Source organism: Hydra viridissima, unplaced genomic scaffold (assembly GCF_058129835.1).
Source record: "Hydra viridissima isolate aposymbiotic clone 2 unplaced genomic scaffold, HvirCarnegie_v1 scaffold_13, whole genome shotgun sequence".
Taxonomy (NCBI): Eukaryota; Metazoa; Cnidaria; class Hydrozoa; order Anthoathecata; family Hydridae; genus Hydra; species Hydra viridissima.
Window position 1 is genome coordinate 3,572,562 of NW_028324312.1, and position 17,887 is coordinate 3,590,448.

At 27.2% G+C, this 17,887-nt stretch overlaps 3 protein-coding genes across 4 annotated transcripts; all 3 read right to left on the reverse strand.

Annotated features, from left to right (window-relative positions):
* Positions 1 to 3: 3 nt before the first annotated feature.
* Positions 4 to 3,423, reverse strand: LOC145194817 (guanine nucleotide exchange factor C9orf72-like). 2 transcript variants are annotated; one of them, XM_090070328.1, is made up of 9 exons: positions 2,561 to 3,423; positions 2,121 to 2,219; positions 1,848 to 1,921; positions 1,478 to 1,550; positions 1,281 to 1,394; positions 944 to 1,140; positions 722 to 782; positions 498 to 607; positions 4 to 388 (listed from the first exon to the last, which is right to left on the reverse strand). In XM_090070328.1, the coding sequence occupies exons 1-9, from the start codon at positions 3,068 to 3,070 to the stop codon at positions 196 to 198; spliced, it is 1,431 nt and encodes a 476-aa protein (XP_089926454.1). In that variant the 5' UTR covers positions 3,071 to 3,423; the 3' UTR covers positions 4 to 195. The 2 variants fall into 2 exon arrangements, with proteins under 2 accessions (XP_089926454.1, XP_089926455.1); XM_090070329.1 differs by having other exon boundaries at positions 944 to 1,137; positions 2,561 to 3,256.
* Positions 3,424 to 3,455: 32 nt separating this feature from the next.
* LOC149880097 (UPF0587 protein v1g245604-like) lies at positions 3,456 to 7,774 on the reverse strand. Its single transcript, XM_090070333.1, has 8 exons — positions 7,669 to 7,774; positions 7,482 to 7,565; positions 7,020 to 7,076; positions 6,846 to 6,927; positions 6,580 to 6,611; positions 6,278 to 6,355; positions 5,794 to 5,853; positions 3,456 to 3,874 (listed from the first exon to the last, which is right to left on the reverse strand). The coding sequence occupies exons 1-8, from the start codon at positions 7,672 to 7,674 to the stop codon at positions 3,794 to 3,796; spliced, it is 480 nt and encodes a 159-aa protein (XP_089926459.1). The 5' UTR covers positions 7,675 to 7,774; the 3' UTR covers positions 3,456 to 3,793.
* Positions 7,775 to 7,795: 21 nt separating this feature from the next.
* On the reverse strand, positions 7,796 to 17,223 carry LOC145194935 (delta(3,5)-Delta(2,4)-dienoyl-CoA isomerase, mitochondrial-like). Its single transcript, XM_090070332.1, has 8 exons — positions 17,082 to 17,223; positions 16,468 to 16,600; positions 10,966 to 11,054; positions 10,582 to 10,820; positions 9,177 to 9,247; positions 9,004 to 9,075; positions 8,321 to 8,471; positions 7,796 to 8,223 (listed from the first exon to the last, which is right to left on the reverse strand). Exons 1-8 carry the CDS (start codon positions 17,146 to 17,148, stop codon positions 8,116 to 8,118), a joined length of 930 nt encoding a protein of 309 aa, XP_089926458.1. The 5' UTR covers positions 17,149 to 17,223; the 3' UTR covers positions 7,796 to 8,115.
* Between the last annotated feature and the right edge of the window lie 664 nt (positions 17,224 to 17,887).

Below are 17,887 nucleotides of genomic sequence, written 5' to 3' on the forward strand. Positions count from 1 at the left end.
AAATTTCATATCAATGCTTTTTTTTTCAATTCTAAAAAAATAAGTTCAACTATAAATTTCAATATCTATACAAAAGTATATTTAAAAAGCCTATTGTTATTTAAAAGTAAAATAAAAGTATAATTGAATAATCTTTCCTCTCATTCTAACGAGATATTTTATCAGGAGAAAAAAAGCTCTGAAATCTATAAAAACTTATAAAGTTTCAAGTATTTTTTTGTAATTTTCATCTTCTTTATAAATTTCGTTGAGCAGAAAGATAGCAAGTCCGGGCCGTAATTTCTCAGCTGCAGCCAATACTACACGGAAATCTGCTTCGGACTTAAACGAAAGGGTAATCTTCATCTGTTGCACATGGGTGTATCTCATAAATAAACGACCGTTATTACTGAAAATAAATCAAAAATTTTAAACATTAAAAAACATTTTCCAAAAAAATATCCAGGTCGCTTTTTATGTGAACAATAGTAAAGTCTAAAAAAAAATTTTAACTGAACCTTTCGTCCTTCACGTACGAAATCATAGCTTTGGCTTGTTGTTCGATTAACTCCATAAATAGCTTGATTAGAGTTCGTCTGAAAGAACACTTTTCTGGAACTTCAAATAACTAAAAGAGAGAAGAAAGGCAGTGCACCATTAATCGTGTGGAATCAGATTTTGCACTTGACTAATCAGATTATGTAACTGACTTCGGTTGTAAGAAACTCGAACTTAAAGAAACCTTGTTTACGAGTTCTTGTACTAAAATCGATATATCTTTATATTCTGCATTGAAGAGACTTCTAAACAAAAATTCAAACGACACACAGCATCGAGAACAGACATAAATAAATCCCAAAAAATACACGCATATAAAAACGGACAGAACCAACTAAAAGCACAGCTAAAGTTGAAAATGCACGCGCGCGCTCTCGAGATAGGAAATGAACTTATTTCTACTCACGAAAGTGAAACTTCTGGCAATCTAAGATCTTTTAAAAGCAAACTCAACTCATCTTTTAAAAGCTCCCTCCTTCTTGAATTATGCTCATTTAAAAGGGGCGTTTGCTTGACAGATTTTTTATCCATATCAACTATTGTTGTTGGGTACGTGTTTAAAAGTATATCCTCGCTGAGTATCGCAACACTATTACCAGCCTGCTAGTTAAATAATTTAACTTCGATCAATACGCAATAAAATCATCATCAAAATTTGTACTACTTAAAAAAAAAATTAATATGGGAAAAATGCAACATAAAACATACTTAGTTCGATAATAGTAATAGAAAAAAAGACGTACCTTAAGAATGCCCTGCAAAAACAAATCTCTGCAGAAAAAAGCAGGTTCGCTGGTAGCCAATCTTGAGCAATATTTTTCATTCGGAGATAAAAAAAGACCCAGAGTTCGAATCATCTTAAAACATTGAAAGTTTGCTGTAACATTTATAAAAACTATTTATAACAACTACTTAGAGAAGAGGAAAAATAAATACTGACTAGGTTAATTTGTTCTTTTGAAGAACCGATAACAAGAGTTGAACCACAAGTTTGCAAATGTGAAGTGATCGCTCTAGACGAAATTTAATGACTAAGATATCAATAATTTTTCAATCAGGTAAAAAAGACCACGGTATGCTATAAAGACCGGAATCTCTGCTGTAAAGATCTCGTTACATCACAATCAAATATTTCAATATCTTAAGAAATGTAAAAACGGTTTCTCAATTTTATTTCCCACATTCATAATAATAAACAACGTTTAATCAAAACTTGCGTCTTGTAATGACTCAGAAGGTTTTTAATTACGAGAAATAAGTTTAAAAAATTGTCCATGTCAAAAATTTTAGTTATAATGACATAAAAATACCTTATCAAAAGCTTTGAGTCAAATAAAGAAAGTTCATTATTAAGAGCGCTTCCTCCAAAGAATGTGTCTTTGATCTAGATGGAGTAAGACATTGATGAGTTTTTCTTTTAATAAAAAAAGCCTGCTTAGGCCCTTAACAAACAGTGCAAGTAACTCATTACACACTCGTAAAATCACAAAAACACCACTCAACTCAAGATGTTGACATTTTTATTCTTGTTTAAATGATCAATTCTCATACAAAAGTTCCATTACAAATTAAAGAAAACTTACACAAATATATTGTGGAATACTTAAGCCTTCCAGTGAATCCACAACTTCCACAAATTTCTTAAGACTAACTGTAAAAGATTTTCTTGCTTGCTGCTGGCTCTAGTAGAACATAGTTCAGAACATTGTTAAAAGTGTTTTTTAAATACCTTCCTACATTTGCTAATAAAAACAGTGTTTTTTACATACCTTCCTACATTTGCTAATAAAAACAGTGTTTTTAACATACCTTCCTACATTTGCTAATAAAAACAGTGTTTTTTACATACCTTCCTACATTTGCTAATAAAAACAGTGTTTTTAACATACCTTCCTACATTTGTTAATAAAACTTAATACTAACAACTTAATCTGGAAAATTTTAGAGCAAAAAATGCATCAAAAGTAAAAATCTTTTAAAAAAAATAAAAAAATATTTATATACATAATAGTTATAAAAGCACCTTGAACTGAAGCACTCGATATTTCATGATCATCATTTTAACTTGACAATGGATAAAATTATGCAGTAATAAAAACCGATCCAAATCTTGATGTGACATAATAAAGATTGCAGCAGATATTGCTTGGTCTGGTTTTGAATAGTAACCATTGAAAATTAAAGCAAAAAAGATGTAGCCTAAATCAGCATGCACATGAAATATTGGATCAATATTTTGTTTCTCCATTGAACGACAAATGTCTTTACCCAAAGTATGATTAGTTACATACTTAAGCATAGCATCATCCACATTAAGTTTATTATTCCCTAACCACAATTTCGATATGACAGGTCCCATAACATTGTCCCAATAAGTTATAGCAACACAACAAAACAAGTTCGAGGTAATTGTACCCTGTTTGATGTGCACTCCAATTGGAATAATCGAATTTTTAAGATCAGGGTTTTCATTGGTTGAAAGTGTTTCCAGCTTTATTGCATTATCATAAACATCACTCATGGTTGTTGTCATATATTAAAAATAAAAAGAGTTATAACTTACTAATTCTGCAAAATCAAATTCTTTAGTAAAAATTCTGTGAAGAAATCCATGACACAATTCTTACATCTTTAACAGGGCAGTAGCTACAATAACTCTTGTTTACAAATGTGGTAATGAGGTTCTTAATGAGCATTGGCTTGACTTTAAATTTAATTAATTTGATCAAATTCCTAGCATTGTTTTTACAACCTATTTTAATTCTTAGTCATAGGTTGCAGCTAATGGGATTACAACATGATTTGCCGGTTTTTTTGATTTCTGTTATCAAGAATTACAAAGAGCCCAAAGATCTTTTCTGTTTCAAATATTCAGATACCTTTATATTTTAAAGAGTTACATTAAAAACAATTCAATAAATATAAACAATTCCTCAACAAAAACTAAAATTAAATACTTTTACATTTTTGTACACTCTTATCATATTACTCTTTATTATATCACTCTTTTTTTTTTTAAAAAAAAAACACATTAAAAAAAATCCTCTCAAAAAAAACTTTAATTTCTAAAGAAAGAAAAAATTCCAAGAGAAAAAAAGCAAAGTGCAAAACAAAATATATTAAAACATTTGAGCTACTGCAGTAATAAAAAATCTTTAAATGAAATTTTATAGAAATAAACATTTTTAAAAACTAAGAATAACTCAGAAAAAAATGGAGGAATAAAGTAATTAGTATTAAATGTTATAAATATCAGCTAAGCTTTTATAAACCGAGACTCAATCTCATAAATGCCAACACTTTCACCAGCTTTTTCATCAAAATCACACCAATCACCCTAAAAGCAAAAATGGATTATTCTAGAAGGGTCTCTAACTTTCACAAATTCTTAAAAATGCTCCTATGCAAAGACTGAGCAAAAAAATTATCTTTACACTTGGTAATTGCAAACATCTTAAAAGTTCCGTAACTTCTTAAAAATATCTTAAGGTTAAAATAACAAAAACAAGGACACAATTCTTTTTTTTTAAACTACAGTACTGTGAATAAGTTTTAGCCCACTTATTAAAACTCGTGTTTTTTTAACAGATTTTTAATAATAGCTTCCGATTATTTTTTTATATAAAATGTCTAACTTCAAACAATGCAAAACACTATTTTAACAAACAAAAGCAATATTTATCAAAATTTTACATTGGATTTTGGTATTTAGATATCTAACGTGTTTATTTTTATTGTATGCTGATCTAAACCCAACTCGTATCAGCTCGTTTTGTTTTTAGTTTGCTCTTGCATTTTTGTTTATTTATTGCTGTGAAGGCTTCATATTAGATGATAGTACAGTTTACAAAGATATTTCATAGATACTGTGTGTTTAATATTATTTTTTGTTTTTTTAAGAGCAAAACTTCTTCTAATTTACGTTTTTTTTTTGTTTTTTTTTCTTCTTTTGTATTATTATTTTTATTGTTATTTAAGTATTAAAATGGGTAAAGTTCCACTACTGGAACATAAAAAAATTATCGTGTTTCATGAAGAAGGTTATTCTCAATGACAAAATGTCCAAAAAACAAAATATTCAAAGACAGCCATTAGAGAAATTATAAAAAAACTTAAAAACACAGGATCTCTTGAGGATAAAATTTGAAGTGGAAGACCTCCAAAGCTTACAAAACATGACATAAAGTATTTAAAAAATGTGTCTCTGCGAAATCAGAAAAAAACCTCCATTGAACTAGCCCAAGACATTCAGGCTGCGACTGGGACAAATGTTTCCTCATCTTGCATTTGACGACATTTGCTAAAAGCTGAGTTAAGAGGGTGTTTTGCTGTTTGAAAGCCTTTACTACGTCGTGGCAATAAAGAAAAAAGACTTAAATGCAAAGACTTAAATGCAAAGCAGCATAATAATTGGACGCAAGGAATGTTAAACCGCATACTATACACAGATGAATCAAAATTTGAATTGTTCGGTAGCAGAAGACAACAATATGTAAGAAGAAGGGTAGGAGAGGCTTGATTGTCTACATCCAACAATCAAGCATGGGGAGGTTCTGTTTTAGTTTGGGGTTGTATTTCATCATCTGGAGTAGGTGATTTAATCAGAATTGATAGCAAACTGACAGGAGAACAGTATAAAGAAATTTTAAGACATCATGCAACACCATCTGGAATGAGACTAATTGGTAATAATTTCATTCTACAGCAAGACAATGATCCCAATCATTGTTCTCGAGTGGCCAAAAAATATTTACAGGATATATGTGAGGAGGAAGTTTTCGAAGTAATGAACTGGCCTCCTCAAAGTCCAGATTTGAACATTATTGAACATGTTTGGGATTATTTGGATAAAAAAAAGGCTGAATATAACCCCAAAAATGTTGAAGAATGTTTTTGAATATTAAAAAGAGAGTGGGACAATATTCCACAAAATTTCATTACAAATTTATATGAATCAATTCCCAGAAGATTTGCTTCTGTGATCAACGCAAAAGGCGGACATACAAAGTATTAACTGTTCTTTCTTTTTGTATCATATTTTATCAAATTATTTCAAGATAATTTTGTTTACAATATGTGTCTATAAACCTGATTTTTTTTCATAAGTCCTTTATATTTTTATGATAAAATCAAAAATAATTATAAACTTATGGTGGGCTAAAACTTATTCACAGTACTGTACATTAAAGTAATTAGTTTAATGCAAATTCTCAATTATAAAAAAAAAAAAAAAAAAAAAAAAAAAAATTGAAACACCTCTGTTAAGTCGACATTAAAGGTTGTTGATGTTTCAGCTCCTTTTGCCACCCATCCAGTCTAAAAAAACTACTTTATGAAAGTTGTTTTTAAACATACTTTTTTCTGTTTTAATTTTAGATTTTTTTTTTTTTTTTTTAAATTGATTTTTTTATACTAAAACATTTTTTAACAAAACTTATTTAAAAAATCTAGAATAGAGATTTATCTTTCTCATACTTAAGCCAGAAGCTGATCTTAAGCCAGAAAAAACAATATAATATTTTTACTCACATAATTTGCAATATGCTGAATTTTTAATGTTATTATTATGCTATTTCTAAATTGTGCTGTTTTTAATATAGGTGCTGCCTTACTATTTCTTGATCATCAAACTTAAACTATAAAGTTTTAAAACACATGTTAATCTCAATTTTGTGATGGAATAGTTTTAGTTTCTCTCTAAATTACAAAAATAAAAAATGATTTTAAAACAGTTATTTACCCTTGGAGAAAACTCAGTTGGTTCCATACCCCTGCAATCAAATTGAACAATAGTTTTGAAAGTATTGCTATCCTCAAACTAAAAATAATTGATTTATAACAATTCAAATTTTTATGGAAAAAAATGTAAAAAACCTAGATTTATATTTTTCTTAACTACTTAGCTTCATAATTACTATTAAAACCTTACACATAATTAACATAATTACTATTAAAACTTGTTGCATCATAAGTATAAAAGGGAAAAGTAAAAGACAATTTTTCAATTTTCAAAAATTAGTGGTAATATTAACCTGAACTTACATTATAAGATGAAATTGTTTCTTTCAATATATCTGTAAGTAATAAAGAAAGTTTTAAGAAACTCTAGCATTATCCTGTATTTCTTTTAAGATTAAATAAAAGTAAAGAATGAAATTATTTACTCATTATTTATGGAATAGGCAAAAATTTTCCATTTTTATTTATTACATAATATATGTATATGTTTATGCATATACATATATCACTAAATTATTCAACTACAAATTGTATATTTTAATCATTAACAATAATGTTATTACACTAACCCATTGAGTTCTCTCTAGAGCATAATTTGCATTTAGATACAATGCTAGCTTGACCACGACCACCTTTTAGTGGACTACTTTCCTGTAATATTAATAAAATATCTAAAAACTTTTAATTACAGAATTAAAAAATTAAAATTCTTATAAAAATTATAAATATTATGTAAAAATTACCAAAAGCGATAAGTAAACAAATGTTTTTGATTCTTCTTGGCAGTTTAAACATTTTACCTATGATGAGAAAATTTTAAAAATTTAGTTATAAAATTCTGCAATATTTGTGCTTTTTTGAGTCTTAATACTTTGTAAGATGACTCTCTTTGTAAGAGAAGCAAGAAGCAAAATTAATCTAAAAGGTCAACCTGAAAAAGATCTTCAGTTGTTTTATGATAGGACTTTTAAAGTTATTAAAAATGAATATAAAATCAAAAAATCACACTAAGAGAAATGTCAGACATATTTTAAAAATCAAAATGATTTTGTGACTAAAGAGAATTTGTGATATTAGAAAAGTGTTATGAAGTATTATAAGACTTTATTACTAAAATCATAAATAATGATTTAATGAAGGACAAATTTTTATTTACAGTATTTTTGTTATGCAAAAATATATGATGGGAGCGCATTTTAACCTACCTTCATATACCAACGAAAGTCTTCACCCTCAGCAACCAAATCTGTCAGGTTTTCAAGATTTATTTTTAGCTGTAGTGCAATTTTCTGTCAGAAGAGATTATTCTCAGTTAAATGTTTTTGTTAAGCACTTGACAAATCAAGTTTTAAAAAAGGAAATTCAGAATTCAGAAAAGAACAGGATACTTACAACCATTTTTCCAAATTGCAATTGGTTTTGTGTAAATTTAAGTAGAAATTTATATATTAGATTTTTTAATTAGGAATCTGAAGATTGAAAGACAATAAAAATCTTATGACAAAAAAAAACAAACAAAAAAACAAACCTCTTATAATTATTTCCAATTAATTACTACAATTACATAAAGAATTATAAAAATACTTAACAGAAAAATATTCCTATTATCCACTAAATGGTTGCAAAATATTTTCTTTTCAAAATGAGCACAATAACATTTCATAGTCACAAAAAATTTTCATGTTTGCAGTGATAAAATCTCACTAACTTATGTATATGCATTATTTTCAATAACTGACTCAAAAATTATTATTTTTTTACAATTTTTATGTACAGATGAAAACATTAAACAGAAGCAATCATCAACAAACAACAGAGCAAAATGGTTGCTTAAAAACATTACAGTTTTGAATGCATGTTTTCAAAAACAGGAAGTGATTTTTCCATAGATGCTTTCCCTGCAACTAAAAGATCTTTTGTCTGCAACAATCCCATATTCCATGACAACTAAAAAGAAATATATTACATCATACATGTTAATCAATTTACTTTGATTAGAGGAGAAATAAATAACTTCATCATTAAAATTTCATTAAAAACTTACAACATAGTCTAATCCTTCATCGACAGAATGATCTCTTGCATAATTTAATTGATGTTTAGTAGCTGCTATAGCAACAGGACTTTTTGAAGCAATTTCAATAGCAAGTTCGGTAGCATGCATCAGCATTTTTTCTTTATCATCATACAAGCGACTGCAGCAGAATCAAATTGCTTATTAACTTACATAACTCATAAACCGCAGTAAATATTAATCAAAATTTAAGAATATTTAAGGACTTTCATGGATATCTTTCATTGTTATTTTTTTCCAATAAATTACCTGATAAATTAACCTTTTTAAGGTGAAATCTGATCAATTATTGAAAAAAAAAAACCTTTTTAAGGAACTTCTATCTAATTTCAGGACTTTTAAAGAACTTTATGTGAAATAAAAAGTGTTATTCAGCAGAAAATGTAAGATACTCAAATCTTAAAAGATCTTAATAATATTTATCAAACTAATTAGTTTAAGTAACTTATAAACTTATCAATATTTATAATTTTTTTTATACAACTTTAATAATGTTAACTTCTATTATTATCCTTTTTTTTTTTTTTTTAAGTTTTTTAAATTGCAAATATATTTGAAAAGAAATCCAAAGGTTCTAATAAAATTTAAACTCATTAGAACTTTTGATATTAACAGAAGTTAAATATGGTACAAGCAATATAAACAACTGTTACCTAACAAACCCAGATGAAAGTGCTTCGTCAGCAAACATTTTTCTTGCTGTAAATGCCAACTCACGTACTAAACTTATTAAACAAAGTTTTAAAAGATAATAATTCAATTTAATGATTCTACATTCTCATTTATAACAGTATCATATTTGATAACTTATTTAAAATTTTAGTACCTCTGATTACCAATAATCTTTGGAAACCTTTGTAATGTTCCAATATCTGCAGCTAAACCAATGTCAACTTCCTAATAAGAATAAATGCATAATAAATGATAAACCATAAAATAATAAACCAATAAAATAATAAACCCATAGAATAAATGCATAATAAATGCATAATAAGTGCATAATAAATGCATAATAAATGCATCTGCAAGATAAACAAGCAATACAATTTTCAATACTTCAATATTACACACTGAGTTTATAACTTGAAATTATTAACCATTTTTAATTTTCCTTCAACAAAATAATAACTTTTTAATAATTTTTTAAAAAAATAACTTTTTTCCATTCTTATGTTGAAAGTTCTGTTCTAATGTTTTTAGTTGTATAAAAAAAGGTTTTTAGATGAAACTGAAAATTTAACAAAACTGAAATAAGCTTAATGTTGCTGAAACCAAAAACATTTAGTTTCTTTTTTTAATTAAGGTTGTTTTTTTTAAGGTTTAACCTATGAAACAACATTTTTTGTTAGGCAGCCAGACATATTCAAATTCTTTTAATAGTCAATATATTTTCAGTAGTTAAAAAATTGTCACATACAAAAAAATATTACATTAGTGATGTTACATGACAGTGGTTGAGTAATTGTTTTTGGTAATCTGTCCAAAGAATACTTGTAATGGGTTTTGTAATGTCATTTTAACTATCATTTTATTGTGTCATGTCATTTAATCTGTCCAAAGAATACATGTAATGGGTCATTACAATAATTTGACTGTGTGCTAAAATTATTACTCAAGTGATACATGAATTTGCAAGCAGATAGTAATTTAAAAACTTTCTCTTGAGGCAACCTTAGCAAATAGATAATTGGTTGTTTTCTAATTAAATTTCAAATTGAGGGTGACCAGTCTGTTCAAAACAAATCATACCATATATAGTTGATAATGTTAAAGGAATATCAGATGTGTCAATTTTTTAATATTACAACTCTAAGTAAAATAAAAAACAAAACAAAATACTTCTCCAAAAACTGTATTGGAGATTTTTGCTGATAATTTTGGTTCAGGCTTTATGTGAAACTGAAAACTTTTATGTGAAACTGAAAACTTTTGATCACTACATGCTGGTATGATATATTTCATATTTCTATTTAAAATTTTATACCTTTAATAGTGAATAAAATTGCTTAAACCTTTCTTTTTTAACTTATAAAATTTTTAAAGAGTTTAAAAATCAATTTACAATAAATAGATCATAGCTAGTGATACAAAAAACTATTTTTCTGGATTTAAAAGTATACTCTTGATGAAATAAACCCTGCCAACAAAATATAATCATAAATATAAAAAATGTAAAACTAATTCAATCAAGAAGTAAAAATATAGTTAGTAACTTGAAATCTGCAACTCACCTTAATTGTAAACCAACTATCTTTAGTGCATAAACGAATATCACATGCACTTATCAAATCTATACCACCGCCAATGCAAGCAGAATGAACAACAGCAATAACAGGCTGATGACACTTTTCTATTGATGTAAAGGAATCTTGCATCTTCGACACCATGGCACGGAGTTGAAATGCTCTTCGACCAACATCTTCTTCAGCTTTTGGCATTAAATGTGGCATATAGCTCATTAAATCTAAACCTAATTATTAAAAAAACTTTAAAGTAAATTGACATTGTATCAAAATTTTGAAAAATGCAAGGACTAGGAACACTTATTATTTACATTTGATGCATTTTTAGATTGTTTTGAGGATTTTGTTATAATAAAATTGAAAAAAGCCTACCTGATGTAAACATCTTTCCAGAACCTGAAAGAACAACAGCTCTTGCACTGCAGTCTTCTTTAATTTGTTCAAAGCATTTCCTAATATCTCTAAAACAAAAATTTATTCCAATAAATTGACTAAAAGTATTATACAAATAAAAGAAAATTTGACGTAAACATTCTAGGTTTAAAAATTATGACAAATAAAAAGTTAATAAACTCAAAAAAAAAATCATTTAATAAAATTTTTTTGACAAAATTATATATATATAGATTTGTATTAAAAGTTCCATTAGACTATTTCATATTTTTATGTTGTAAATTGAAAGCAAAAGGAATAAGATTTTTGTAATAATGGTATATATATTTGTATACAACACTTAAGTGTAGATTGTCATCTCAAAGTAAGAATACATCATCTCAATTTTTTTAATCATCTTTCATATTAGAGCATAAAACTACTCAGTTCCATGAAAATGTTAAGATAGAAATGCACCAATTATTATGAATTAATTATAATTATGCATTACTGTCTACCATCAAATCCTCAAATAAAATCTATAAGATATATATATATACATATGTGTACATATATATATATATATATATATATATATATATATATATATATATATATATATATATATATATATATATATATATATATATATATATATATATATATATATATATATATATATACATGTAATGAATTACATTACATCAGTACTGAAATTGGGCAGCCTTTTGCATTAAGAAAAAACCTGACAACAACTTGCCATGAACTCTATAAACTCAATGAGAACATTGCTGGGTATCTTGCTGCTGATTTTCTCAACTTGCACAAAAATTTGTGTGTATTTAACAGTATTTGTCTTTATGTTACCAACTTAAACAGTCAAAAAAATGTTTAATCAGTTTAAGATCTGAATTTTGTGTTGGTTATTTCAAAGCATGGATATTCTTTTTTAATATAAACAATTTTTTAATTATATATTTCCCTGTACATAACTTGATTGAGATTACCATCAATACAGTAAAGTGGACTGATTGTTACATTTGCTCTCCCATGCTCAAAAGTTGGAGTTAAACTTCAAATTAATTCTTTAATCAATAGGACATTAAATATACTTTATTCCATCTGATCCAAGCAGCATAAACTCATCACTCTAGAGGTTATTATATAAATATAATATATAAAAGCCCAGCTTTTAATGCCCAATGAAGATATCATTTCGCTAAATGTCATTCTTATATGAAACCAATAGTTTCTACACTTGGTAACTTCTAAACAATTCTGCTTTACAGATTCAGTACCACAGTGCATTCTACATTTTCTGCGTAACTCAATGACTAATTAAATAGCTAATTTTCTTATACTTTAAAGCAAAATTTCTTTTCTGTTTAAATTTTGCTATTTTTTTTTTGTATAGGGTATCCCAAAACTCACACAAGATTTGCCATTTTTGCAGTAAAGTGTAGGCAACAAAAAAAAAACAGTTTGACAGCTGACAGTTTAGAGCTATTATATATATTCTCAACATACTTTGTACAGAATATAGTGAGAATATTGATTTATTTTCGTCAACTGTAAAGAGAGTAGTTGAAAAATTCAGAAAGAGTGAATCTATTGGTGATGCTGAACACACTGATTGTTTAAAAACAAGCAAATGTCAAGATTGAAGCAGTGTGTGAGAGTGTTGGTTAAATACCATCAATTGTAGACAAGAATTACAAATTTCAAGAAGCTCTTTACAGTGTATAATCACTGAAGATCTGTGTCTCCATGCTTACAAAGTTCAATTGACACAAGAACTGAAACCTATTGACCATGCACAGCAAAGAGAGTTTGTTGAACAGATTATTGAACATCAACAAGTGAAAGTTGATTTTTCAAGCAAAATCATCCTCCGAATGAATAATATTTTCATCTTGATGGCTTTGTTAATTGTCAAAATTGCTGCATTTAGGGTTCTGAGAACCCATCTATGACTGTCAAAAAAAAAACTATTCACAATGTGTCACTGTTTGGTGCAGATTTTGGGCTGGAGGCATCATTGGACTAAACTTCTTTGAAAATGAGGCTGGTTAAACAGTAATTATACTGGAGCTTGATATCATAACAGAGTTTGTTTTGCCTAAATTGGATGATATTGATGTGAACAACATGTTGTTTAACAAGACAGTGCCACATGCCAAACAGCCCATGAAACAATTCAATTACTGCATGATACACTTCCTGATTGTGTACTCTTTCATTTTGGTGATCAGAATTGGCCCCCTAGATCGTGTGATTTACACCATTGGATTTCTTTTTATGTGGCAATATGAAGTCAAAAGTCCATGCAACAACCCTACAACCACCTGTGGCCATTTACCTGATTTGCTATTCCATACATAACCCTATCCTATGTACTTAATGATTCAATTAAAAAAATTGCAACCTAAAGAAAAAAAACCATATTTCCTATTCAATTCAAATCTTGCATAAATTTTGGGATACCCTGTATATATTCATACATTTTGTTCATATTTTTTATATGCTAAATGATAGAATCGTGTAAAGATTTTACAATTAAATAATAAACAGATAAACTGTCAATAAACTTAATTTACTCTTAAATTTTAAAATCAACTTAATTTTGAATTAGGTGTTTTAAATAAATAGATTTTAATGTGCAGAGTTAAAGAAAATTAAGAGCATTTAGAATTGGCAAACAGACTTGATTTCTTCATTAAACATAATTTTTAGCCATAATTTTACAAATCAGCTATTTTAAACTGTGCAATAAAGCATGACAATAACTTTGGATTTATCTGCATGATTTTCTTATGCTTTAAGTTTTAATTTATCTTATTAGATTTAGCACTAATGAACAATTTTTATCTAAATAAAGTATACAAATAAGCTTTGAAGAAAATTGGGAACTTGATTGAAATTAAACTATTGCTGAAAAACCTGGTTAGAAAAATAATTAATAATTCAGAAATAGATGGGAGGTGTTAATCCTACCTAGTTTGAGGTAAAATACAAATACTATTTGGAGGTAAGTTCTTCTTCAACTGAGGCATTAAACACTCATACAGGAAATTTAATGTTACCATCAATCAATCAATATATATTTCGTGTTAAGGATGTTACAAAAAACACAGGTCATTGCAAATAGTAATTCACTAATAAAATGCAATGACCGAACTAATATAAAGAAAAGACAACAGAAAAACATAAGAAATAAACTCATCACATAGTAAAAGTAGAACTTTTAAAAATTTATAAGTAACACTTATAAAACAGACTTTTAAAAGAGTTAAAATATAGGTCAAATAGTTATTATAATGCATTCACATATACACAGATATATACACATATACACAAATAAGAAATTATAAAATGTACATAAACATAAAGAAAAAAGTTATAGAGGTAAAGAATAAAGTTAAGCATAACTTTTTAGGTAAAAATGATGGAGTGACTTTAAGAACAGATACTTGGATCTAAGGATAAATTCTGTTTTTAGGGTGTATGGAAGGGTGTTCCAAGAAAGGATGGTTAAGTTGTTAAAAGTGACTAATCTTAGGTTATGCCCACACATTGTCCTACTATTAAAATAGGTACGAAAGATGGAAGAAAGGAGACCGTGTTGTTGATCCCAGACAAATGAACAATTTAGAAACTGGATTAAACCATAGAAACAAAGAATTTTGGATGTAAGATACAGGATGTCAGTAGGGAAGTCTCTTGGACAAAAATGAATTATTCGTATTGCTCTATTTTGAAGCGAAACAATTTTAGAAAGACAGACGGTTTTAGATTGTCCCCAGACTTGGCATGCATATTGTAAATGTGACTACTTATTTCACTTTGCTAAACAGTTTAAATATCCCTAAAAATCTTCTGATCAAAATCTTGTCAAAGAGGATTAGAAAAGATTTATTCAAAATAGTTTATGGAGCTAGTGTAAATTTGAAAAAACTATACTACATAAACAATTGAATTTTTAAATAGATTGTTTGAATTTTTGATTTGGTTTAATTGATTAAGATGTTGCATGCAAATTTAGACGAGGAAGACTGTTAGAGAAATTAAGTTAGAGGGCCAGGACTTTAAAGAAAACGCTGGGGTTGGTCATAGTTATCTCTAAGTCTAGAACATCGAATGATGATAAACTATGGTATTCGAACAAAGAGTGATAAGATTTGCAACTACAAAAACATTCATGAAAACCACATTTTAACAATTCACTATACTAAAAACATTTATGAATAAATTTGTATGTATGTATGTATGTATGTATGTATGTATGTATGTATGTATGTATGTATGTATGTATGTATGTATGTATGTATGTATGTATGTATGTATGTATGTATGTATGTATGTATGTAGTGAATTTTATAAATACTGTCATCCAAACAAGAAGTCAACATGATTTATTCAAGGAGTACTGCAGAAAAACTTATATCTTGGTTAATAGCTCAAGTCACAAAATGATTTTACATTTTCATATTAAATATTATATTATTTAAACATATATATACATACGTGTGTGTGTGTGTGTGTGTGTGTGTGTGTGTGTGTGTGTTTAAATAATATAATATTTAATATGAAAATGTTAAAAATTAGAATTAGGATTATGTTCCTCCTACAATTTAAGTTACTAAAAAAAACAATTAGCTTTTTCTTTCTTTTGAATAGTTTTTTTAATGGAAAAATAATGCATTTTAGTTTTGGGTTTTATGTTCATACTCATAGATAACTCAAGAAATATGGAAACTACAGTTGATAAGGCATAAACACTGCCATAGAATCAAAGAAAAAAGGAGGAGAAAAAAAAAACTAAACTACCTAAAGTTATGCAAAAAAAATTTAAAATCTGAAGAAAACAAAATAATAAAATGTAGAGTTGCTAAATGTGAATTACTTAAAAACACAAATCAATTGTTTAAAGAAAAATTCATTAAGTGTAAAAAAAGTGCAAATGTATAAAGAAAACTTCAGCCAAGAATAGCTGCTGCTTTTCCTACTTCATCTCAAACCTATGAAATTCACCTCATTGTAAAAGTAAGAAGGAAATGTAAATTGTCTCAAATAAATGACCATGTAACATAAGTAATTGATCATGTAAAGTGATCACAAGATCACGTAACATGAATTACTTATGAATTAGATTTGGATATTAGTTAAAATCAAGTGTTTATGGATGTAAAAAAAGATATCAAATTTTAAAAGCAAATCTTTACATTCTTTTAACTTGCATAGAAATATTGTAAAAACCTGAAATTAAAAATCAACTTATAACTTAATAAAGTGATGAAAAACTTTTGTTTGGCTACTTGAGCCATAAACAACAACATCACAGTTAAATAGTTATACAAAACTGTATACTAGGTGATGGGTGTATATGGGTGCAAGTTTCTATAAAATACATAAAAATAAATGTAAAAAATATATAAAAAAATATGTAATAAATATAAATAAAATAAAAGTATAAACATAAATAAGTTTTATATTCATTCTTACATAAAGAATTGCTGGTTCATAGCATTTCTTTTCTCTGGTCTGTTAAGCTCAACATGCAGAACATGGTTACTTGGGCTTGAAACCTTTAATGTTTCATATTCATAATTAGCAGCACTAGTAAACATTCTTTTCACTAAATTTGTGTGACAAGATATTTAATAATTAGAGTTTTCATGAACCTTTTTAATTTTTTATTATCAAACTAAACACAGAATGTTTATAAAGATACAGTTGGCTCAAAATTTTTTTTGCATAACATTTCACATCACAATAGTGATTAAAACAAAAATTATAGATTATGCTTTCTGAATGTTACATGTACTTTAAGAAAAACATTTAGCATAATAAATTTTTTTTTTATTAAAAGAATCCTTTTTAACTGACTTAAAACCATACATACATACATACATACATACATACATACATACATACATACATACATACATACATACATACATACATACATACATACATACATACATACATACATACATACATACATACATACATACATACATACATACATACATACATACATACATACATACATACATACATACATACATACATACATACATACATACATACATACATACATACATACATATAAATACCTGTGTTTTGACAAACTAACTTAAAAGTTAGATTGCTTCCAATAGAGCAAAAATTTTGTAAAGGCATCAAAATGATAAATTATTTCTCTAAAAATAAAAAATTCTAACAGGTACATAGCGTTAAGATGTAATTATTTGAGATCACCTGTTTACATATAAACTATAAACTATTCTGATATATCAATAAACTTGCGTAAATTTTCATTATCTAACTCTTAATATGTGTATGAGACTACTTTAAATTTTCTTATTAATTCTTGAATCTACAAATGCAAGTTCCTTTAATAAATTGAAATATCTGTAAGCAAAAAAGCACATTAAAAAATCTTTTATAATTTGTATTGAATGCCAATTAGTATTTCTTAAATTACACAGTATTAATCATTTATTAGAGTTACAGTGATCAATTATGCTGACTGAAAAATCATTAAAAAAAAAAAGAATTTTATGGATTAAGAACATCTTTTGTTATACTTTTTCGATGAGGTGACTTAGCAATTTAAAAATGTGTTAGGAGGTAGGAGTGGGGGAGTGGTCTACGAAAAGTGAAAAAAAAGAACATGGGAGGAGAGTATTAAAAAACGAACGTTCGCGCTTATTTTTAAAAAATAAAAAAGTAACCCGGGGTTACCTTTTTATTTTTTAAAAATAAGCGCGAATGTGTGTGTGTGTGTGTGTGTGTGTGTGTGTGTGTGTGTGTGTGTGTGTGTGTGTGTATGTGTGTGTGTGTGTGTGTGTGTGTGTGTGTGTGTGTGTGTGTGTGTGTGTGTGTGTGTGTGTGTGTGTGTGTGTGTGTGTGTGTGTGT